At 45.3% G+C, this 25,098-nt stretch overlaps 1 protein-coding gene across 1 annotated transcript; it reads left to right on the top strand.

Moving 5' to 3' along the window:
* Positions 1 to 9,791: 9,791 nt before the first annotated feature.
* Positions 9,792 to 16,783, top strand: PDIK1L (PDLIM1 interacting kinase 1 like). Its single transcript, XM_080922181.1, has 3 exons — positions 9,792 to 9,875; positions 12,424 to 12,725; positions 15,821 to 16,783. The coding sequence occupies exons 2-3, from the start codon at positions 12,441 to 12,443 to the stop codon at positions 16,559 to 16,561; spliced, it is 1,026 nt and encodes a 341-aa protein (XP_080778307.1). The 5' UTR covers positions 9,792 to 9,875; positions 12,424 to 12,440; the 3' UTR covers positions 16,562 to 16,783.
* Positions 16,784 to 25,098: the final 8,315 nt, after the last annotated feature.

The following is a 25,098-nucleotide window of genomic DNA, read 5'->3' as shown; positions in this document are numbered from 1 at the left end:
GTTTACACGTCCAGATCATATAGTCCATCCCTGGGGGAAGTCAGGGCAGAAACTCAAGCGGGGCTGGAACCTGGAGGCAGGAACCATGGAGGGCTGCTGCTTACTGGCTTGCTTCCTTTTCCTTTGGCTTGCTCAGCCTGCCTTCTTATAGAACCCAAGCCTACCCACAATGGGGTAGGCCATTCCCTATTGGTCACTAATTGAGAAAATGCCCTAGAGCTGAATGTCATTGAGGTAACTCCTGGAACATGAACCTGGGAGAAAACCTGATATTGTTACTCAGCTTAAATGACACAGTGATAAAAAGTGATTCTAAGTGACTGATCACTATCCCCATAGAGCAGTACATTGCTTGGCCCTGATCAGATAAGCAGAAACCCACAACTGCTCATTACACAAAGAATAAGAGGGGCTAGAGAGGGGTTGGACAGATGCGGTTAAAAGCACTGGCTACTCTTCCAGAGGTCCTGAGTTCAAATCCCAGCAATCACATGGTGGCTCACAACCATCTGTAATGGGATCTGGTGCCCTTTTCTGGTGTGTCTGAAGACAGCAACAGTGTGCTCATGTACATAAAGTAAATAAATAAATCCTAGAAAGAAAGAAAGCACCTGCAACTACAGCTCCAGGGGAGCTGGCACCTTCTACTGGCCTCTATGAGCTTCCACGTGCACATGCACATACACATAATTGTGTTTTAAGATGAAATATATAGGCATGTCTAAGGATGTACTCATTAGTGAGTATATGCCTAAGCATGTATGTATAAAGCCCTGCCTCGGTCCCCACTACAAGTAGTTTAAAAACAAGACAAAACAAAAGAAACCAGTAAATTTCCACAACTTCTCCCTTCTGTAGACTCCGCCATAGGATGATGTGGCGGGAGGGGGGGCGCATCAGGTACAAGACATTGGACTTCCCAGCCTTTAGAACTGTCCTTAGCATAGCCCCTTGCCCCCAAGGAAGAATGCTTATCTTGGTATGGTCTGTTAGTTACCTAGTGTGTGTGGTGGAACACGTACAATAAGGCATGGACTTTGTCCACAAAGTTTTACTTGTAAAACCACAGACATGGGCAAGCATATCTGTAATTTCAGCACTTGGGCGGTGACGGCAGGACAATCAGGAATTAAGGGCCCTCCTTGAGTACATAGCAAGTTATGGGCCAGCCTGGGCTACATGAGCCCTGTCTCAAAAACAAAACAGAACATTTATACCTAAGCCTAAGAGATGGGAAGGAAAAGTCAGAAAGCAGCTGAGACTCTTGAACCCAAGGACGTCATGGGAGCTGCAGGAGCCAGAACCAGCAGTGTCCAGGCTCCAGCCAGCATGGACTGCCATGGCTCCCTCCTCTGCCGTCTGACGCCAGGAGGAGCAAGAGGAACAGAGAAGACCTGCTGGGGGGGGTGGGGGGAGCCTTCAGGCCATGGCTGCCTTAGTTCCCCACGGTCTGGTGTCCTCAGCTGTGAGATGAAACCATGGAAACTATAGGGTGTATGTAGGGGTGACACTTACATGAGATAATGCATGTATGGGACTTTCTGTTTTGTTTTTAATACAAGGTTTAATACGTGTTACATCATACTACAAATAAATAATTGGTATTAATAAAAAATTTATTATGGCATACTTATTTTATTTATATTTATATAGGCATTTATATATCCTACTTATCTATTTTTACTCTTTTCTATTTATTTTGTGTGCATGCCTATTGGCGTGTGCTTACCATGGCAGGGGTTTGAAGGTCGGTGGAGTATTTGAGAGATTTGAATCTCTCTTTTCACTACCTGGGTCCCACGGATCAAACCCAGAATGTCAGTCCTGGTGCAGGCACCTTTACCCATTAAGCCAGCTCACAACCTGCTATTGACTTTTATGATCAATATGAGGAAATAAAGGAGCATTGTCCGGTATAACTAATATTGGTGGTGGGAGAATTCCTGTGAGCTCTTTGTTCCTTGGGATTTGTCACCATTTACGCGTGGATAGCCGTGGCTCATGTGTGGATAGCCTTGGCTCATGTGTGGATAGCCGTGGCTCATGTGTGGATAGCCTTGGCTCATGTGTGGATAGCCTTGGCTCATGTGTGGATAGCCTTGGCTCATGTGTGGATAGCCGTGGCTCATGTGTGGATAGCCTTGGCTCATGTGTGGATAGCCTTGGCTCATGTGTGGATAGCCGTGGCTCATGTGTGGATAGCCTTGGCTCATGTGTGGATAGCCTTGGCTCAGGAGACATACTAATTCCTGTGGTTTGTGTTGATTGTCTCATTCATGTTCAAATTCAAGTCGCATGTAGCCCAGGCTAGCCTTAAATATGAATGGCTGATCCTCTTGCCTCTACCTTAGAAGGATAAATACCGCAACTGTTTTATGCAGTTCTGGGGTGGAACCCAGGCTTCCTGTGTTGAAGGCAAGCCCTCCACCAGCTGAGATACATCTTCGCCCCTGTTTCAGGTTTATGTGCCGCAGTCTGGCCTGGGATGATTACAGGTGTGTACCAGTATGACAGGCTCACAAGGATTTATAGTACACAGAAGGGTTCAAAGCCTGACTGTTCTCTGCCTGACCTGTCTGAAGCTGAAGGAGCCTTTCCTGTAACTGGGCAAAGCCAAATGCTTTATTTATTATATATAAGTACTTCAGACACACCAGAAGAGGGCATCAGATTCCATTACAGATGGTTGTGAGCCACCACGTGATTGCTGGGACTTGAACTCAGGACCTCTGGAAGAGCAGTCAGTGCTCCTAACCCCCGAGCCATCTCCCCAGCCCCTGCATGCCTTCTCACTTTGACAGCCCACAGTTCCGGGCATGCTGGATGAGCTCGCTCCTGGCACCCATCAGGATCCTGCTTTATTGGGCAGCCGGATGCCTGGAAGGACAGTGCAGAGCTCCTAAGGGAATAGGAAGATGCCTGCCCCAGGCTTGACTTCATTCAGGAATTTCACACTTGCCTAGACCCTAGTCTGCAGGTGGACAGTGTCTGGCAGTAGGGCCCAAGTGCCACCTGCTGAGATTGGGCAGGGTCACTCCCACCCAGGCCATCTGTTCCGCGGCCCCACCCTCCCACCTCTGCACCTCGAGGCTAGAATGTTAGCTCTCAGGCTGTGGGGCACCATGAGTATTAATAGCCTGGCTCTGAGGTTGGACTGATAAGAAAGTCATCCCCTGGCCGCCCGGTCAGGCAATGTCTCCAGACAGGCTCTATTCCCTCTCTACTCTGTGGAGAGATAGTAAGTCACCATGGCGACCTGGGTTTTTAGTGCCTACTGAAGAGACAAATGTGCCACCTGCTTTGCCATGTGCATTCCTATGGTTGCCCCTTCAGAACTGCTGGTATCTCTTTTTTTTTTTAATAAGAAATTGGGGGAAACTGAGGCTCTTGAAAGGCACATTCACTTGCTTGGGTCACACAACAAACAGAAGAGCTGATCTTATCTGTCAGCATTTATCTCTCCATCCATGCGATGTGCTTAACTTCACGTCACCCAAGGTTGACACAGACCCTTGGGTTGGTTTAAGTCAAAGAAATTGAGCCCTGGCCCAGAGGGAGCCTGGCTGAGCAGTAGACTCCCTGGTCCAGTTCCTTGAACTTTAGGAACACCAGAGACTGGGATGGGGCAGAGCCAGCCAGACGTGAACTTCCAAGAAGCATCCTTTCGATGGATACATGCACTGTAGGACTGGCCCCTTGGCGTCCTGACAGCCAGCCCCAGGGGGTAAGGATGGAGCCAGCCCCTGCCCAGGCTTCTAGGATGGAGAATCAGATGTCAGGGGCAGCTGTCCCCACCTAGGGACAGCACAGCTCTGCCTGGAGCAGGCCAGGTTTCATTCAGACTTAGGCACACCTCCCTTGTAGGCCCTCTTCTCTATTCCTTGTTGTCTCCTTTGAGGTGCTTGCCTGTCTGGAGCCACCTGGGTAGCAAGAAGAGAAGAAAAACAGCCCATCTGTCCCCAGCCTCTGAGAAAAGTACCTAAGTCACTGAGTGTCTGGGGGTTTTTTGTTTATTTTTAGGTGAAAATGGTCTGCTAAGACTGTCTGCTTCATGGGGCTTCTACAAGCTAAAGGACGTCACTCCAACCTAGAGACGTGACAAATGGCAAGTCTGAATTCCGAATTCAGACGTGCTGTAGACTTGGGGTGGGAGGTGGGATGTGGCCTAGGCTCTGCAACTGTCAGCTGCACTCACAGAACTGACCACCAGGGGGCAGGTTTGTCCCAGTCAAATTTTCCCTTGTTCAGCTACCCATTTGGTTTGAGCAAGATTCTTTTTATTTCAGAACAGTTTAAGTTAATACCAGATAAAGTTCAAGGCTGAGATACAGCTCAGCTGGGAGAGAGCTTGGGTACATTCACGAGGCCCGAGGTACCATGAACCCGTGTGGTCTCCATGCCTGCATAACCCTATTATTATGCAAGAATGAGAATCCAAATTCAAGGCCAGCAGGAAGTTCAAAACAAATTCAAACTCAGCCTGGACTAAAGGAAAAAGTATCTTTAAAAAACTGGTTCCCCAAATCTTACCACAGACATCAATGGGAGGAGGGGTGGTCTTCTGAGACAGGGCTTCGTGTTAACTTTTCTTTCTCTTTCTTCTTTCCTTCATTCCTTCTTTTCTTTCTTTTTATTTTTTTTAAAGATTTGTTTATTTATTATATATAAGTACAGTCACTGTCTTCAGACACATCAGAAGAGGGCACCAGATCTTATTACAGATGGTTGTGAGCCACCATGTGGTTGCTGGGAATTGAACTCAGGACTTCTGGAAGAGCAGTCAGTGCTCTTAACCACTGAGCCATCTCTCCAGCCCCTTTCTTTCTTTTTAAAAGATCTTGTTTTATTTTATTTTATTTATATGAGTATATTGTAGCTGTCTGTCTTCAGACATACCAGAAGAGGGCATCAGATCTCATTACAGATGGTTGTGAGCCTCCGTGTGGTTGCTAGGAACTGAACTCAGGACCTCTGGAAGAGCAGTCAGTGCTCTTAACCTCTGAGCCATCTCTCTAGTCCATATGTTAACTTTCAATAGTTCCCATATTTTGCTGCTAAGGTCTCATCCCGCTGTCATCTCAAGATGACCTTGGATTATGTTCATCCCCCTGCCTCACCCTCCTTAGTCCAGGCTCCTTTTCCTTTTGTTTCCTGGAAGACCAGGGAGCTTATCCTGTAGGACAGTCTGTATTTTAAGTGACATTGGTGGTCTTTGTCTACCTCTTACAGTCTGCCGAACTGACAGACACCATCTGAATTAGCCTCCTTTTCTTGACAGCAATATTTCCTGAAGATGCTCCGTCACCCTCTTGGTGTACGTTTGGTCAGTCGGCTCAGGTTGTTTGCTTAAACTTCATTTTCACAACAACCGTTCACATTGCTGGCTTGTCACTGTTTTATTACCATTCTCTGGGTGCGCCATTTCTCTAGACCTTGGAAAGCTCTACCTTTCTAATCCTAGTATTTCTTGTCCATCTACTGGTTGGAATTCTATAGAAAGTAACTTTATAAAGTCTACTATTTAATTATCTGAGATAGAAAACATAAAAGATGAGAAAACTGTTATGGTGGTTTGAATAGGATTAGCCCTTGGAAAGTGGCCCTGTTAGGGGGGTGTGGCCTTGTCGGAGAAAGTGCGTCACTGTATAGGCGGGCTTTGAGGGCTGCTAGTCCTCAAGCTCCGCCCAGTGCAGAAAAGTCTCCTCCGGCTGCCTTGTGTCTACCTGTACTCTGCCAGGCTTCCTGCCATGACATTAACGGGCCTCCGAAACTGTAAGCCAGCTCTGATTACATGTTTGCCTTTCTGAGAGTTGCCTTGGTCATGGCGTTTCTTCACAGCAATGACCCTAAATAAGACAAATGTTTTTCTTCTTCTCCTTCTTCTTTTTTTCTTCATTTTGAGACAAAGCCTCACTATGTAGCCCTGGCTACCCTGGAATTCACTATGTAGACCAGGCTGGCCTCAAACTCAAGAAATTCACCTGCTTCTGCCTCCTGAGTGCTGGGATTAAATGTTTAGCAATGTTAATTGCTTTATGCTAGAGGCAATGAATGTATTTTCCTTGGCTATAACTATGAATCTTAGCCATGCTAATATTATGTATACATTATAAATTTAAAGTTTATATACTCTGTTAAACTATGCTATTATGTTCATGCGTGTGTGTTCATGTGTCTATGTGTTCGTGTGTGTGTGTGTTTATGTGTGTATGTGTGTGTGTGTGTGTACTCTCCTATGATAGACCTCAGGCCTCCAGACAGGCTGTGTGTGTACTGGCTGGTTTTGTGTCAACTTGACACAAGCTGGAGTTATCACAGAGAAAGGAGCCTCAGTTGAGGAAATGCCTCCACGAGATCCAACTATAAGGCATTTTCTCAACTAGTGACCAAGGGAGAGGGCCCAGCCTATTGTGTGTGGTGCCATCCCTGGGCTGGTAGACTTGGGTTCTATAAGAAAGAAAAGCAAGAAGAAAAGAAGAGCAAGCCAGGGGAAGCCAGTAACATCCCTCCATGGCCTCTGCATCAGCTCCTGCTTCCTGACCTGCCTGAGTTCCAGTCCTGACTTCCTTTGGTGATGAACAGTAATGTGGAAGTGTGAGCTAAATAAACCCTTTCCTCCCTAACCTGCTTCTTGGTCATGGTGTTTTGTGCAGGAATAGAGACCTTGACTAGGACAGGCTGCCTCACTGAAGTGGAACCTCACCAACTCAGCCATGCACAATTTCATCCCTGGTTTTCCCTCTCCTACGAGCACAGACAACGCTTTCAGAAGCTTTCATTCTTCCAGCGGCTGTCATTTGTGCTCACTCTGTAACGCTGGCTGGCCTTGAACTCAGAGATTTACCTGCTGCTTCCCAACTGCTTGGGTTAAAGGTGTACACCACCAGGCCAGCCCTGTTGTTTCTTCTTTTAAATACATGCCATTAGGTCAGGCATGATGTATTTATATTCCTGTAAACACACTCTCATCCCATGTGTGAGGAGTCAGAGGCAAGAGGATGTGATGGCTCAGCGAGGTAGAGGTACTGGATACACAAGTCTGGTAACCAGAGTTCAGCCCCTGGAATCCCTGTCTTAGGGTTCCCGTTGCTGTGAAGAGACACCCTTCCAAAAGCAGACGTGGAATTGGGGCTGGCTTACAGATTCAGAGGTTTAGCCCACTGTCATCATAACAGGAAGCATGGCAGCGTGCAGGGAGATATGGTGTCGCAGAAGAAGCTGAGGGTGCTACATCATGATTTGAAGGCAGCCAGGAGAGAGAGTGCCTTCCTCCAGCAGCTAGGAGGATCTCTTCTGCAATGGGCAGAGGTTGAGCATAGGAGACCTCCAAAGCCCACCCCCACAGTGACACACTTCCTCCAACAAGGCCACACCTTCTCACAGTACCACCCCCTATGGACCAAGGATACTCAAACCACTACCACCACTCCCAAGGGTGAAAGGCAAGAATGAACTCCACATACATCACACAAACACAGAACCATGCTCTTTTTTTTTTTTTTTTTTTTTTTTTAATTTAAGGTTGCTCAGGTGTGGTAGTATATCCCTTTAATCCCAGCAGCACTCAGGAGGCAGAGGCAGGAGGATCTCTGAGTTCAATGCTTGGTCTACAGAGTAAATTTCAGGCCAGCTAGGGATATGAAGTGAGACCCTGCCTCAAAGGCAAAAGAACTGAAGAATGTAGAGTAATTCTTCCTGTATTGGATTGATAGGCTTTTTAAAGGCTTGAAATATAAGCAACTAATTTGGTTAGTCACATAGAAGATGGCACACTATAAAACACTAGTCTCGGGCTGGAGAGATGGCTCAGTGGTTAGAGCACTGACTGTTCTTCCAGAGGTCCTGAGTTCATGTGCCAGCGACCACATGGTGGCTCACAACCATCTGCAATGGGATCTGCTGCCCTCTTCTGGTGTGTCTGAAGAGAGTGACAGTGTGCTCACATATACTAGTCTCATCGTTAGCTTCAGCTGTCACCTTGACAGCTCAGCTATCTGCTCAGCTCTTTGAGGAAGTGCCCAGTGTGGGATTGCCTCCATCAGACTGTCCTGTAAGCATATCTGTGCGGGGAGTTTATTGACTGCCCAATGTGGGCAGTGCTATTTCTAGGCAGGCCAGCCCAGGCTAGTTTAGAAAGGTAGCTGAGCCATGACCCTGAAGCAAGCCAGTAAGTTACCCCTCCCCCCCCCCCCAGTTCCTTCGCTGACTTTCCTCAGGGATGGATGAATTCCCAGTCACCCTGAGGCAAACAAGCCTTTTTCTCCCCTAAGGTATTTTTGGTCAGTGGCTTTTTTCTTCTTAATCACAGCAACAGGAAAGCAGCTAGAACAGGTATGTCCCTTGAAGTTCCTGTGACGATGAATAAAAAGGCTGCTTTCATGGAGAGATCTCTTCCTATTCCATCCTTCAGTAATGCGGGCAGCCGTCCATCCGTAGGGCTTTCCTATTCCCCCCCCCCACACCCCCTACTTTCCAGGGCAGGAAACAAGGCTTGACTGACGTCAGTATTCCCTCGGGACAAGCTCTGAACAGATTACTGGGTTTTGATTAGGAGAGAGGCCAGGACAGGGTGGGTATTATAGGAAAACACCTTTTTGGTCAAATGTGGCAGGTGCTGGCTTTCTCTCTTATGGAAAGCCGAGTCAGTGGTAAAGTCTTTACTTTCTCGGAGTATGGTGCGGAATGGATTATATAAAAAGTTGCCCAGACCCCAAATATTAGTCCCATAAACAGAAGGCTAAGGAAGATGATCCTGGAGGCACGGAGATGCTTATGTGCCTTTCAACCTTATGAACAAGCAGTAGGTGAGGAAGAATAAAGGAAAGAATGGGCGTTTCTGGCAGACGCTTACTGAATCTGTGTAAGGAACGGGCCGGCCAGTTGGTCCGTGACTGTCACCCTGATGGTAGATCTCAGGGCAACTCAGGGATATAACTGACAGCTGTTGGGGTATTTGAATCGCTTCGTGCTCCAATTTGAATTACTCCAGGGGACTGCAGTTCTAGCCGTCAATCCTAGTCCTCGGCAACCTGTTTTATGTCTGTGCATTCGCCTACGTGGGTCCCAACTCGTAGGTTCAGGCCTACATGGGTTCAGACCAGCTAGGCGGGGCGCCCAGCCAGGTAGGCTGCACCCTCTCTCTCACCCGGCAGGGCGCCCCGATCCTCGCGGCCGGGAACAATGGGGTTCCGGCTTCTTTAAGGGAGATACCACCGCGCCGGTGGGGCAGGGGACAGCATCCTCCCAGATCGCACCCAGCCCCGCGTCGCTGCCTGGGCCACTGTGCCACCCGCAAACACAGCTCGGGTCGAAGGTGTAGCCAGCCTCCCAGCACTGGCCGCGCCTCCCCACGACCGGCGAGAAAGATGCGCCGGGCATCGGGCCCCAGCGAACCGCTCGCTCCAGCCCGCCGCTCGGTAGGTCTGAAGAGAGCGGGCAGGGTAGCCCTCAATGGCGCACGTACACTGCCGGCTCAGGCCAGTGGCCGCAGCTTCCTCGGGGTTCCAGGACGCGTCCCTGCTGCGGCTGAGGGCGACCGTCCCCTGCCACCACCCCTGCGGGCCAGGGCAGCAGTGGTCCGCCCTGCAGCGCGCACACCGCTGGCGACGCTCGACTGCGTGCAGCGCCAGAGCGGCGGCAAGGTGTAATGGCCCGGGCGCGCAGGGAGAGACGCTCGCCCGGCAGGGGACGCTCGGCTGCGCACGCGCACTACGGAAAGCCGGAGGGGGCGGGCCCGGCGTGAGGGGGTGTGTCCGCGCACCACGGGGGCGCGCGCCGGCTTCTGACTGGAGGCCGCGGCAGCCGAGGCGCGAGCTGCCCGATAATGGCGGCCTGCAGAGCTCATGAGAGGGAGAAGCGGCGGCGGCTGCCCTGAGGTAAACCTGGCCCTTCGTCGTGGCCCCGGTGCCCTGCAGTCAGAACCGACCTCCCTGCATGCGTCTCTGTCCCCAGCAGGCCTGTCACACACCTCTCAGCGGAGTCATCCCCGGGAAGGCCCGGTGCTGCCCCGGCCACTGGCCGGGACTGCGGCCTCCGTTCCCGCCCGGGGCCACTCCCGGGTACCGGCCCCTAGTCCGCAGCCGCGAGGAGTTGAAGTGACTGTGGGGCCTGCTGAAGGGCCACGGGAGGGTCCCTCGGGGTTTCAAGGGACGGCCACCTGGAGTGATCTTGCTGCTTGGGCAGTGAGCGCGGCCTGAGCCTCCGCGTCGGCAGCACCTCTGGCCTGACTTGTCCCTTCCCGGGCACCAGCAGGTGCATGTCCCAAGTCGCCGGTGCCCAGCGCCGGAGGGAGAATGGCAGGCAGGAGGGTCCAGGACATGCCATCGTAAGGCACCAGGGTTCTCGAAGGATGCTTCAGCAGGGCGTCTCTCCAGCCAGGATCCCAAGAATTTGATTGACACCGTCCTTTCTTATTCAGGAAGGTGTCCTTCTCTCAGGGGGACTGTGGCAAGTGGGAGAGGAGAGGGGACTGCTGCTGAGAAAAGAGTCACTTGGAAGCTCATAGTAACTGGGAAATCCACACAGAGCGGGACAGAATGCCCGCCTGTGACAGGAAATCTGACAGTAGAGAATCCAGTAAGAACTTGAAGGGTAGGCGACCAATTAAAGGAAGTAACGCCCAAGGCAAACGTCGGAAACAGTCGTTTTCTTTGAAATCTGGCCTATGAACTTGAAGTAGTTGTTCCTGGGTCAGTCACTTTGTTTCCCTGTTGTGCAATGTAAATACAATCTTACTATTCCTGCCGGCGATTCCAGTGAGCACACTGCAGACTCTCCACTCAGAAGAGCATTTCTCTGTGGGGCTGCTCCAGCTTGCGTTTAAATGATTTATCAAGTTAGAGCTCCAGAGAACTTTGTCAGAGAATTCCCTTTGATGTATAAGCTGTTCCCCCTTTTGGCAAGAAGAGATCTAGAATTAAATAGCTGTTAGACAACAATAAAAAAGGTAGTGTTGTTCTAATCGGTTCACTTCATTTTGAGGAAACGGTTCTACAAAAACTTTTTTTCGTGCTCATTTTGTAAGAAATAAATAACTAAGCATACTGGTGCAGGTCTATAACCCCAGTTCTTGAAAGGTGGAAGATATATATACTATATATCAGGGTCATCCTCTGCTATATAGTAAATGTAAGGCTAGCCTGAGCTAGCTGAGACACTGTTGCAAACAAAACATAAGTAAGTGAACTTGTCTACTTTTAGTCCATAAACAGAAGTCAAGTGTTTTATATTTCTAAGTGTGAGGGATTTTCCTGTTTCACTGTTTTTGTTTGTTTTTCTTCTCAAGACAGGGTCTCTGTGTAGCCCTGGCTGTCTTAGAATTCCCTCTGTAGACCAGGCTGGCCTTGAATTCAGAGATCCACCAGCCTCTGCCTCCCACATACTGAGATTAAAGGTGTGAGCCACCACCTCTTGATGAAATTTCAAATTTCAGGTTTACTTTTAACATTGATATTTTCAGGCAGTTAAGGATTAAATGAACTTAATATAAAGCAGCCAGGTTTGTCTACTACACACACTTGTAATACCACCATTCCAGAGACCAAGGAACCCAGGGCTATTGAGATGGCTCAGTTGGTAAAGTTATTTTCTGCCAACCCTTACAACATGAGGTCAGTTTCTGGAACCACATGGTAGAAGGAGAGATCTGACCCCCACATATTGTCCTCTGACTTACACAAAGCTACGCACATGCACAACAACATTTATAATAAAATCTTAAAAGAAGTGAAAGCTGTCTTGAGCTACATAATCATAAGAGCCTGTCTTTTAGAATAAGGACTGGAAGCAAGGCTTGGTGACATAAATCTTTAATCCCAGCACTGGGGAAGCAGATATGGGCTTATCTCTTGAGTTGGAGGCCAACCATAGTTTCATAGTGAGGTCTTGTTCAAAAATAGGAGTGAGTGGGTGGAGGGGGGGGCGGAGTTAGTTCAATGGGTAAACATTTGCTGAGCCAGATGTGACTTCTTATGGTGAGATGGGCAGCAGAGACAGGAGAGTCTCCACAGTTCACAGGCAGCTACCTTGGCATATGCTGTAGCAGTGACAGGAGAGCCAAGATTATCTCCTAATAGGCATGCCATGGCATGGGCATGCCTGCACTCACACACAAGTCAGGGATGGTGGCATTGTAACCATGCCTTCTAAAGGTGGTATAATCTATATATCAAGCTCCAGGCCAGGGAAACTTAGCAAGACCCTATCTCAAAGACAACAAAAACTTTAAAAATTGTTAAAAAGTACTTGAAATAGTTCATGATACATGATAAGTGCTATTTTATTATTATTGATAGATTGGTCCAAAGCACAGCTAGATACCCTTTCAAGTACCTCAGACAGCGAAACAGATGGGTAAATCATGCATAAGAATACAAGCCAGCCGGTCCACCTCATTTCAGCACAGCACTCTGTTGATTTTTCCAGAAACCTCGACCTTGAAGATGGTGAGTAGCCAGCCAAAGTACGATCTAATACGGGAGGTAGGCCGAGGTAGTTACGGTGTTGTGTATGAAGCAGTCATCAGAAAGACCTCTGCGAGAGTAGCTGTGAAGAAAATTCGATGCCACGCACCTGAAAATGTTGAACTAGCCCTTCGAGAGTTCTGGGCACTAAGCAGTATCAAGAGCCAACACCCAAATGTGATTCACTTGGAAGAGTGCATTCTACAGAAAGATGGGATGGTACAGAAGATGTCCCACGGCTCTAATTCTTCCCTTTATTTACAGGTATGTGCCATTGCATAGGAAATGGATGTAATATTGGTCAGCAAGAGGAAGCCAGTGTATGAAATGAACTTCTCTCTTAGATGCGGGTGTTCTGTGGCCAAGTGTAGATAGAGGTCTTTAGAGGAAAGAGGTGTCTGCTTTAAACTTGTGCCACACATAACTCAAAATAACACAAGCCAGCTCTTATGCCTGGTACTTAAGCAGTCTGCATAGCAATAGAACAAGGTGGGAACTGCAGGAGGTTTGAGACTAGCATCTAAGGTCAGTTCCTGGAAACCAGTTATTTTGAAAACAAATGCAGAAGACAAGGAAAAATTACCACTATCAGTAATAGCCACACCCTTGGTAACTGGACTAAACAGGTCTAAACATAAGCCTCTGTTTAAAAGCACACACCCAGCTAATTGACCATATATTTATCAGTAGAATTGTATCAAAACAATACAATAAAATCGATAAATCTGTAACATGATCAGGGAGTCCCTATGCATGGCCTTTATTATCTTTATGAATTTTCATTTTTATATGTTTTTCCTTGTTCTCATTTGGAATCATTAAATCAATTTCTAATAGCTAAAAACCTCATCAAAGAGAAAATGTAAAAGTTACAAGGGCTTAATGTCATGCATAGGGACTTTTCATCCTCTGGTCTGTATATTTCAGACAAATGGCATAGATGGTGTAGGAACATATAATAGAGAATCTGATAGATCTTGGGGCTGAAGAATTATGAACTGCTGAATATGGTGCACATACTTATAATAATTATCAATTATTTAAAACTTACAAAGTCTAACAAGCATTATCTAGATAAGTGGGTGAAAACTATATATTTCCCTTCTTGCAAGCAAGTATTATGTGCACCACCATGCCTGCCTTCTAAACCACTGTTTGAGTACCGATATTCTGCATTATACAAAGCTATTTATTAAGTTTATATTTTAAGGTAAAGATAGAAAAACTGAAGTCAGAGATGGCACACCTGTGTGTCAGCCTCTCTGCACTGGTATACCATGCAGTCAGGAGACTCCTGCAGGCTGTCACCATTGCTGCCCTCTGCCAGGTGGAGGCAGATGAAGGCTTTGCTTTTGCTATAATAACCAGAAGAAGTAGCAATGGTGATTCGTAATAGTAGTGATTGTACTGGAAACTTAGCAGTTGCTTATTCAACAGCTCCACTTCTATTCTTCCCCTTTCGCTGTTCTCTTTAGACACGACATAAAAATTAACTTAAAAACAATATACTGCTATATTTTAGTTTGTTCATGAAGTGATGACCTAGGTGGTGAGAGGATTCAGCTATATCGATATGTAAAAAATGTTGGCCAGTTGAGCACTTTCTAAAGTACAACTACAAAATGTGTGAGGCATGTATAAAAACACAAATGAAATAAAATATTCTTGAGGTTTCCAGTAAAGCTGGAGACTGGGACTTGATTCACAGTGCAGAGCAGAGGAGAGCAGGGCTTCCTAACCCTTCCACTAAGACCCTCTTACCAGAAAAACGTGCACAACCCTGGGTGTGTAACATCTACAAATCAAACATGCTGATAATGAATCAAATCATTTCATTGTAAAGCAATCCTTTGGTATAAATATAATTTTACCTTACAAAGTAGGAAGCAAACTATACAATAATGGAGTGAATGTACCTGTTTATTTCTACATAGAGGTAAATCTCGAGCTGACGAGATGGTGCTGTGGGCAGAGGTACTTGAATGCAGACCTGACAACCTGCCTTCCATCCTCAGGTCCTACAAGGTAGCAGGAGAGAACCTGCTTCCCAGAGTTATCCTCAGACACAGTTAAACTCATTTTTTAAAAAGAGAATTTGGATTGAATATTTGTTACTTTAGGACTTAGACCATCTTTAGCATTTTCCACAGTTGATGATTTGTATTTTATAAAAATGAGAACAGTGCTTCACATAACTATATTAGTACAAAGTGGTAGACACATGTTTAAGGCAGATTCAGAAACTGTTGGAAATTCTGTCTAACAGCTTTCATTGAGCCTCGTGCCTCTGTTTCTGTAGTGCTGGGATCACAGTGTGTGCCACCACACCCACCTTCACACAGTGATGTTTAACCTTTCTCCCTCCCTGAGACAGTCTCACCCTGTAACTCAGGCTGGCCTCAAATTTGAGATCGCTTGAGCTGGGTGTAGTGACACACACACCTGTAATTCCAGTAATTCCAGCACTGGAGATGGATGCAGGAGGATCCGTGTTCTAGGCCAGCCATGAACTATATGCAGTGAGTTTGAGGCCTTTGTGGACTACTTGAGACCCTGTCTCAAAAGAGAGAAAAAGAAGAAGTGGTACCCAAATTGAGCATTATACCATAACGCAATCCACTGATAAGTACTTTGGTATTTTCATGCTGATGAACGACAGTAGGAAAATATCAGAAGTCTTTGTTTTCCCCAATTAAACCATTATGTTGCTATAAGAACAGACAACTTTGTATATGTACTAAAAATACATGGCTTTGAGTTAATTTTTGATAGCTAAACATTCATTAAGCCTTTGACTATTGCTAATTTTCTTGTGACCTCTACATTCATTTAAGAAACTTTTGCCTAGCGTGTACAAGACCCTGGGTCCAATTCCCAACACTTCAGAAACAAAAGAAAGCTGCAGATTGACCCAACTTTCTTCTTAGTATATTTTAACAAGATTTATCGCCAGTAGTGGTGGCAGCCTTTAATCCCAGCACTTGGGAGGCAGAGGAAGGCAGATTTCTGAGTTCAAAGCCAGCCTTGTCTACAGAGCAAGTTCCAGGACAGCCAGGGCTACACCTGTCTAAACCCCTGTCTCAACAGAACAAAACAAAACCATGAACAAATAAAAAAGACTTATCTTATTAATTTTTGATTATGCTGGGGAGGGGTATGTGGGTATATGTGTATCAGTGCAGGTGCCCTTAGAAGACAGAAGACCAGAGCTATAGTTGCAGGCAGTTGTGAGCCACTAACATGCTTATTGAGGGCCTGAACTGTAGTCCTCTGTGAGAGCATTAAGCTCAGAACTGCTGAACTGTATCTCCTTTCCCTTTAACCTTTGTGTCGTGTGTAACTACTCTCCTTCTTTACAGCTTGTAGAGACTTCATTAAAAGGAGAGATTGCCTTTGATCCCAGAAGCGCCTATTATTTGTGGTTTGTGATGGACTTTTGTGACGGAGGAGATATGAACGAGTATCTGTTGTCCAGGAAACCCAATCGAAAGACTAACACCAGCTTCATGCTTCAGCTCAGCAGTGCTCTGGCCTTCTTGCACAAAAACCAGATCATCCACCGAGACCTGAAGCCTGATAACATCCTGATTTCTCAGAGCAGGTTGGATACCAGTGACTTGGAACCCACACTGAAAGTGGCTGATTTTGGCCTAAGTAAAGTTTGCTCAGCATCTGGGCAGAACCCAGAAGAACCTGTCAGTGTAAACAAGTGTTTCCTCTCCACAGCATGTGGAACGGATTTCTACATGGCTCCCGAAGTATGGGAAGGACACTACACAGCAAAAGCCGACATTTTTGCTCTGGGAATTATCATCTGGGCAATGCTGGAGAGGATCACCTTCATAGACACAGAGACAAAGAAGGAGCTCTTGGGGAGTTATGTGAAGCAGGGAACCGAAATTGTGCCTGTCGGGGAGGCACTTCTGGAAAACCCCAAAATGGAACTTCTCATCCCTGTGAAGAAAAAGTCTATGAATGGGCGAATGAAACAGCTAATAAAAGAAATGCTGGCTGCAAACCCTCAGGATCGCCCGGATGCTTTTGAACTAGAACTCAGATTAGTCCAAATTGCATTTAAAGACAGCAGCTGGGAAACGTGACCTACTGCTTGCAAGCATCTTAGATGGTGCTGCTTCAGATTCAACGGAAATACATTACGTGGCCGAAAGGAAGACGGAAGTTAGACTATACTTTCTAAGGGTTTAGGTTTTATTGTGGGGTAGTTTTTTTCTCTCATTTTTTTGTAATCCATGCAGGCCATTTTATTGTATGTTTTGAATGTGTATTACCAATGTGGCTGTAAAAAATTTTTTCAACGATCATTGGTTAAAAAAAAAAAAAAAAAAAAAAAGGTTGGCAGAAAAAATTCTCTTAAGAGCCAAGCAGAGAAGAAAGTCCCATTTTCTAAAAATATCTTTTAAGTATTTTAGACATTCCTTGTCAGTATTAGGCATTTCCGTGGAAGAAAAGGTTTGCATGCTGGTAATGCAACCTTTGAGCTTTGTAAAGGAAACATATATGTATATATTTATGTATATGTAAGTAAGTGAATGTGTGCATTTTGCATTCCACATGAAGAAAATGCCACTTCTGTTTAAATTATTTGATACAGGTTTGGATTTTTGAGATTTGCTGATGAAATTGGTGATAAAAACCACACAAACCACCCCTCATCTTCATCCCTATCCCTTCTGTTACTGGAAACATTCTAAGGGTATTTTTTGTTGTTGCTGTTGTTTTCCCAGTATACATCTCTTTTTAAAGGCATCGTTTTGGAGGGTCTAAGTGGCTGATCAAACATAACTGAAGCTAAGCAGTTTTAAGCCGCTGGAGTATGAGCTCTCCAGGGCCCTGTAGCTCTTCAAATTGAACTGGTCATTGAGGCTCATGGTAGGAGGTCAGAAAGGATGCCTAAGGCTCACTCATACGTCTAGGTAACCGAGCATTTGTTTAACTAATTAAACCACTGCACCAGGACGTCTGGGCACTCGAGCAACTGCTGTAACCTGAGGATGGTGTTCTTCTGTTAAAACATTGTGTTACACAACTGCAATACTTGATGTGTTAATTTTGAGTTTTAAGACTTTTTCTAAATCTCAGCAAAAAGTTGAAGAAACCAAATGAGCTCACCCTCAAGTTGCTGGCCCTGGTGTGGCTTCCTGTTGGATCACTGGAGTCTCTGTCACTTTCACACTGACACTGTTTTCTCTTGTCTCATGTGATACAGTAATGGGACTGGTAATCACTGTCACAAATGTTGGTCGCTTTCTTCCAAAGTGAAAGATAATGCATACAGAGTTTGGCAGATGGATAAAATTCCACGCCATCAACTGCTTTTTGAGTAGAAAAGTTGTCAGTTTCACATGGTCACCTGGCATCTGTCAGAAAGCAAGAGACTCAACTCCTGAAGGGAAATTCTTACTGCATGGTTGCCTCCAGATTGTTCTCGATAATTCAGGACCATTAAGGAAAGAATTCTTTCTTAAACCAGAACACCAGTCTTTAAGATGAATTTAGAGTCTACCATTGTATCTAGGTAAGGCTTTATAAAGCACAAGCTGCCCATCCAGTGCTGGGGTAGAACCTTGGGCCTTAGGCGTGTGAAGGAAGCAGTCCACCATGGACCCCATAAGGATCTTTTTAAGCACCAAGATGCAAAAGGCAAAATAATATCAGAATATTGCCATTTTCAGCAGGCCTCACTGCCTGCTCAGTGCTTGAACCTCCACACCTTCACAGAGGTCTGGCTATAGTTCAGTGAAGAGAGCTTGCCCTGCATGTACAGGCTCTGGATTCAATCCCTACCATCACAGAATCAATAAATCAACAGCTGTGTTCAGAAGGTGATGAAAGATAAACAAAAAGGAACATGTAAAACTGCTAGACTGAATTAATCTGGAAGTTTAAAAACATGAACTGAAAGGCTTTAGTGAAAAATCTTACCAAATAGAAAAAAGTCACATACACTTAATATCACTTGCAGACTTAACTAAAGTAATTCTTTAGGAAATAAGTAGAGGTGTACTGGGTCCTCATGGTAATTGACCCTCTGGGTCACCAAGTTGACACAGATGTGACCAGTGGACTGAGTTACAGGAAATTAGAAAAAGTCTCATTATAATGGCTTGCCATTGACTTGGCCCTCATCAGATTGACATGAGATGTGTGCCAACAGTTCTTTGCTCTACAAATACCTGTGCACTTGAAGCCTCAGTGTCCCGAGCACATAGCTTTTGATCCTGCCTCCTTGAAAATAATGAGTAATTTGGTTTGTCTTCTGTTTTCATTGGTACTGGGGTCATGCCCAGGGCCTTGCATGTGCTACACAAAGGTGTTAGCACTGAGCTAAATGTCTAACCCCAGTTATTAATTTATTTTGAAAGACTTTTATCTGTGAAATAGAATTCTTTCCTTTATTAGAGATAAGGGTGTGAGGTGATGAGGAAATTTCTTCCAGAATATTCTTAAGTCCTTGGATTCTGAAATAGCTTATGATATCTACATAAGGGCAGTAATTTGTTCTTTCAGTCAGGGGTATTTATTAAGTACCTACTGTGTGCTCAAGCACTTAAGTTTAGTTGATACAGCTGTTTAAAATGTGAGAGAGGACTCAGCCATTAAGAGGACTTGATGCTCTTGCACAGAACTGGAGTTCAGTTCTCAGCACCCATGTTGAGTGGCTCATAACCACCTAACTCCAGTTCCCGGGGAACTGAACCCTCTTCTTGCTTCCATGTACGCATGCACACACACACATACACACACACACACACACACACACACAATTTAAAGAATAAAGACAGACCTTTTTTTTTTGTATGTTAGCCATGCACTTTCTTCAGACACATGTAAGAAATAAAAGATGAGTGATACTTGGGAATTTTGGATAATTAGCTAAAGGAAAAATGCAATCAAGAAATTGTGCACAGTGCCTTGCCCATAATAGGTACTCAATAAACAGTTATCCCTCATAGTCTGTTGCCATAGTTTCTAGTGTTTTATGAAATTTGTCTTAATTGAAAAAAAAGACCAAATATTTCAAATAAAGCTTATAGGCAGCTGTGTCCAGTCACTGTAGGGTTGTACAGTTAGTTCCTAGGCTGTTAATGCGCACCTGTTGTCACTTAGACACATGGGGTTCTGTAGATTCTTGGTGCTAAGGGATACTTTGTCATTCTGATGAAGTAAGTGTTAAGTGTCAGATAAATAGCACAGAATAGTTCTTTCTGCAGGTCTGGGTTTTTGTTTTTAATTGTAAAATGTTACCAATCAAACTATTGTAGCAGCTACAAAATAATTCACCAGCATGACAAAATAGTCAAGAAACAGACAAACAAACAAAAAAAAAAAAAAGATGTCATCAGCACATCAGAAAAGAAGGCAACTTTAAAACTTTTCTTTTAAAATTGTCAAATATATTTTATGAAGAATTTATAAAGGGGGAAAGTATTGTAATTTATTGTTCATGAGGTTTTTTTTTTTTTTTTAAATAAAGTGAATTTCAACAAAAAAAACTTTGAAAATTCTCTCACTACTTTGAGTTGTCTGGTTCTCGGAGTCATGGTAAAGTATTTAAGCTTATGGGTAAATCATTCTCAGAAGCCATTGCCAAGGATGGTGATTGGATTACAAGACTGTAGCATTTCAAGTTCTCTGAAACCGTAATGCTGTCTGGTTATTTCTGCTTTATATGAGAAGTATGTATTGTTTAAGATAGTTTTAAGGTCGGTATTTTCCATGTATGAATGTTTTACCTACATATGTCTGTGCGCTGTGTGCATGCAGTGCCCAAGGAGGCCAGATAAGGTTTCGGATCCCCTGAAACTGAAGTTATAGGTTAACCTCCACATAGGTGCTGGGAATTGAACCCAAGGTCCTCCAAGAGAGCTCCACGGGGTCTTAACCACTGAACCATCTCTCTAACTCACAGATCCCCCCCCCCCCCCCACTTATCCTATTTCTGTTAAATTGTCCTAAGTGGATGCAATTTCAATTGATAATACGAAGCAATGACTTCTAAGGAAGTCAGGCTTCCTAACAGTGGTGGTCCATGTCTTTAGTAATTCCAGACAGGTCAAGCAGCTGACTGATAGGTTTGAGCCAACTAGGTCTACATACTAAGTTCTAGGCCAGGACTACATAATGAAACCTCAGAGAAAGAAATTGTCTGTCATTGAAGCCCATTTTCTTTTGTAAAATGTATGGTTGCCTCAGCATACGATCTCCCAAGTAGCCAGTGGAACAGCTGAGGGACAGGAAACAAGTCCTTGGCCTGCCTCCTACTGTAGCTAGAGCCTAGGAAACCTACTTTGCATCTGTTTAGAGATTATGTCTTTAAAATTCAGTTTCAAGCCTGCAGGGAGGCAAGCAGATCTCTGAGACAAGTCCAACGTGGTCTACAGAGTGATTTCCAGGACACCCAGAACTACACAGAAACCCTGTCTCAGGATGGAAGGAAAATTAGAATTCAATTTCCAACTAAATTTGTAGCTATCAACACTTTTGCAATTTACAGAGCACATATGGTGTGCATTCTTTTCATATCTTTTACTTGAAGTAGGAGCTGGTTGCTGGTGAAGAACTGAAGGTAGAAACAACAGGTGATTTTGCTCTCACCCCAGGGCGTTGATACTGCCTAATCTCTACCTCCAGTTGGCGTTCCTCTCACAGGAAAGCTTTATCTCTCTAGCGGAAGGAACCAGCCTTTTTTCTGGCCTTCCTTTAAATTCAAATGTTGCTGTCTAGACCGCCAATCATAGACGTCCTCTAAAGTGACGGTTTGTGGGTAGAAAGTAACTCAGACCTGAGAAAACCCACAGAGGCCACACCTCTAGGAGGCAAAACGAGTCTTTCAAAGGTGGTACTTCCACCTAGGCAAAGAGTTTCCATTGGTTAGAAGTGAATTGCTTTAAAAAGAAGGGGGGGCGGGCAGAGAGCGAGATAGAAAGAGAAACAAAAGCCCTGTCCAACCTGGTATTTCAGGCTTAGCCTGTTTTGAGCTGAAGTTAAGCAGTTTGGTATTACAGAAGCTGTTGTGGTCTAGCACCCAAAAGATTCGGTAAGGAAGACTAACTTCTGCACATACATAAGTAAAGTGTGCCCTTAGGTAAGTGGCTTCATTTTAAGTCTCGGTTCCCGTAGCTGCCAAATGAAGATGATATTCACATCTCATTACATGTTAAGTTCATCGATGATTTTTGCTCATGTGTTCTAAGTTTCTAGGAGAGCAGAGTTCTGGTCAACCAGGGCTGCATAGTGTGACCCTTTCTCACAAAAGAAGAACAGTGTCAACAAAGCCCACCACAAGGAATTTCCAAGAGAGGAGGAAGGAAGGAATCACTAAGCCAGTCTCCAGATATGGCTTTGATTGTTCCCCACCTTGACAGGATCTGATGAAGGCACTGCCCCCTTGCCTCGGGAAAATATTTGCCTATAATGTAAAGGGATGCAAATGTCAGGAGTCCAAAGTCAGGGACCCCAAATTGAGGGACCCTGTGTTGGGGTGCCCAGTGTGCCTCTGTGCTAGCCCTCATAACTTAAAGAAGCCACACACCCAGGGATTCTAGTGAACCCACATGATTTTGTTTCTTGCCTTAGGTGATGGCTACACAGATGTTATCATGTGTAAACTCAGGAAGGCACACACTTACCTTTGAGGTTTGGGACATCACTCCCCAGTCCTCACTGGGGCAAGGCAAGTGCTCCTGATTCTAACACATACAGTTTTTACACTTCAGATATATCATTATGTGTTAATTTTTTTTTTTTTTTTTTTTTTTTTTTTTTTTTTTTGAGAGAGGGTTTTCTTTACCCTAGACTGGCCTCAAACTGTGTATCTGAAAATAACCTTGAATTTCTAATCTTCCTGCCTCTATCATCTAAGGGCATGGGTTATAGGTGCGAACCACCACATCTAATTTATGCATTGGTGTAGACTGAACCCAAGGCCTCCCGCATGCTAAGCAAACACTCTACCAACCGAGCCATATCCCTAAAGTAATAAACACGAGGCTGGCAGTGTGATTCTGTGGTGGAGCACGTGCTTAGTATGCCTAAGCCATGGCTTCCTTCCCCCTAATCACAGACACACACAAAGCAAAAGAAGCCAGGTGTGGTGGAGTATGCCTTTAATCTGTCAGCACTCAGGAGTGGGAAGTGGGGTTGTGTGTGACTTTGAGGCCAGCCTGGTCTACATAGTGAGTTCCAGGTAAGCCAGAACTACATAGTGAGACCCTGTCTCAAAATCAAAAGTAAAGGTGGGTGTTGGTGGCATACCTTTAGTCCCATTCTAGAGAGACAGAAGCAGGTAGGATCTCTGAATTTGAGGCCAACCTGGCCTACAGAGGCAGTTCCAGGACAGCCAGGGCTACACAGAGAAACCCTGACTTAAATAAACCAAAACCAAGCCAAAAGTGGATAAAAAAAAGTTCACGGGCTGGAGACTATCCATGTGATTGATGGGGAAAAAGTGCAACCCCTTCATCTTTCTGTTTCTGTGTAACATCATGAGTATCCTAACCTCTTCAATTCCGTTGCCCGTGAGTATTTATTGATTAATGAGACAGTCTCACTCTATGGTCTAGCCTGGTTTCAGCCTCTTGGGTGAGACTACAGACAGACAACACCTTGCTCAGTCTCCTGAATGTCCTTAAAACACTAACCCCTGATACGCAAAGGTTCTCTATAGGGAGCAGAGATGTGCTGAGCTCATGACTGTCACCGGTGCTGGGACACTGAGGACTATGAGGGAGTAGCTCCAAACTGCCGTACTGATTTGCACTGATGAGACACATTAGGTTTTTGGCTCACTTGTTTTTTGTTTTATTTTTGTTTTTATTAAGGTTAGCTTTTTACCTCACTGATGGGGCTAGCATCTTCTATGTCAAAACTGCAATGTCCAGCTATTTTTCTTGCCTTACATTTTTCTTACCCTCTGCAGATATAAGTCTCAGGTCTCCTTTGTCCCACCTTCTTTCCTCTGAGAGTATTGTAATTCAAGATGTCTGCTGTCTCTCAGATACACGTGCCAGGGATATTAAGAGATACTAAGGGGATTTTAAAGGGCTTTACAGGGCTGGAGAGATGGCTCGGTGGTTAGGAGCACTTTTCCAGAGGTCCTGAGTTCAATTCCCAGCAACCACATGATGGCTCACAACGATCTATGATGAAATATGGCGCCCCCTTCTGGTCTGCAGGCACATATGCAGACAGAATACTGTGCATAATTAACTAATTTTTTTTAAAAGACAAAAAAAAAAAAAAAAAGTAAAAGTTGTGATAACCTCACCTAGTAGGGAGGCATTGGAGGTAGCCCTCCAGAGGGATGTTCATACTTTGCACACCACTCTGCAGAGGGTTTGCCCTCACTTTGATTACTGACACTGCAGAAAGTCCCCATCTACCACCCAGCCAGGTAAAAGGCCGAAGAACCGAATAATCCACGTGCCATAGAAAGGCAGTCACCCCAGGTGTGGTGGTTTTCACTTGTCAATCCCAGCACTGGGGAAACTGAGGCTGGAGGCTCACTGTGAGTTGGAGGGCAGTCTGGGCTACAATAGAAGACTGTACGGGGCGAGAGGACAGAAAGTTAGGTTCCTGAGTCCTTATACTAATATTACAGAGCATTAGGGGTGTGAACGAGGATAAAATGGTTGTCACCTGTTTCCCTCCCACCCCTGGGCAGGAATCACGATGAGTTCAAGGACCAGCTCGAGCACCACAGCTCTAGAAACAAAACAAGACACCAACTGGAAGAGACGGCTCCAGATGGACTTGAGAGATGCTCAGCAGCTCAAAAGTTCCAGACAACCCAGGTTTGATTCCCACCCCCCACGTGGCAATTGTTTCTAACTCTAGTCCCAGGGTATCCAGTGCCTTCCTGTGACCTCTGCAAACATCAGACACTCAAAACTGTACAGACAGACAACGGACAAGCAGGCAGAAGACCCACAGACATAACATTAGTACATCTTTTTAAAAGTAGCAGACGAAGCGGAGTTAATTAGACTGAGGGGCAGGTAGAAAAGGTCAGGACAATGTCTTGAAAATTCACTTACCTCTACAAAACCTTGGCAGTTGCAAAGACCCCACTGGAGGCTCCCAGCTCGGAGCCCCATCTCCACCTTGGCAGTCTTTCTATGTCATGCACAGCTCCCGGTGCTTCTGAGAGGCAGTAAGAAGCGTTGAAATTCATCCCTCAAGGGTATTTGACTCTAGAGCAGGGCTTTCTGTCAAGCATTGAAAAAAAAAATGAATTTTAAAAAATCTATTGGTCAGCGGTTAAGAGCACTGACCACGTGGTGGCTCACAACCTTCTGCAGTGGGATCTGATGCCCTCTTCTGTAAAAAGGAATAAGAAAATTTTATTTTACATGACTATGTGTGGTGTGTGGACATGTCAGGACACATGTGTGGGCTCTGAAAACAACTTGCAGGGATCGGTTCTCTCTTTCCACCACGTGGGTCCAGGGATCAAGCTTAGGTAAGGTCAGCTTAGTGGCCAGTGCCTTTATCTGCTGAGCCATCTGGTCTGTCCGATATTTTCTGGTTTTATTTTTGATGTATGAAGCAATGGATTTCACCATGGCATATTCCTTTTATACCGTATATAATGCACATCAATGACATTTGCCTCCCC

The sequence above is a fragment of the Micromys minutus genome (genome assembly GCF_963924665.1).
Source record: "Micromys minutus genome assembly, chromosome: 9".
Taxonomy (NCBI): domain Eukaryota; kingdom Metazoa; phylum Chordata; class Mammalia; order Rodentia; family Muridae; genus Micromys; species Micromys minutus.
The sequence above is the reverse complement of the archived record's forward strand: the minus strand, read 5'-3'. Positions and strand labels throughout refer to the sequence as shown.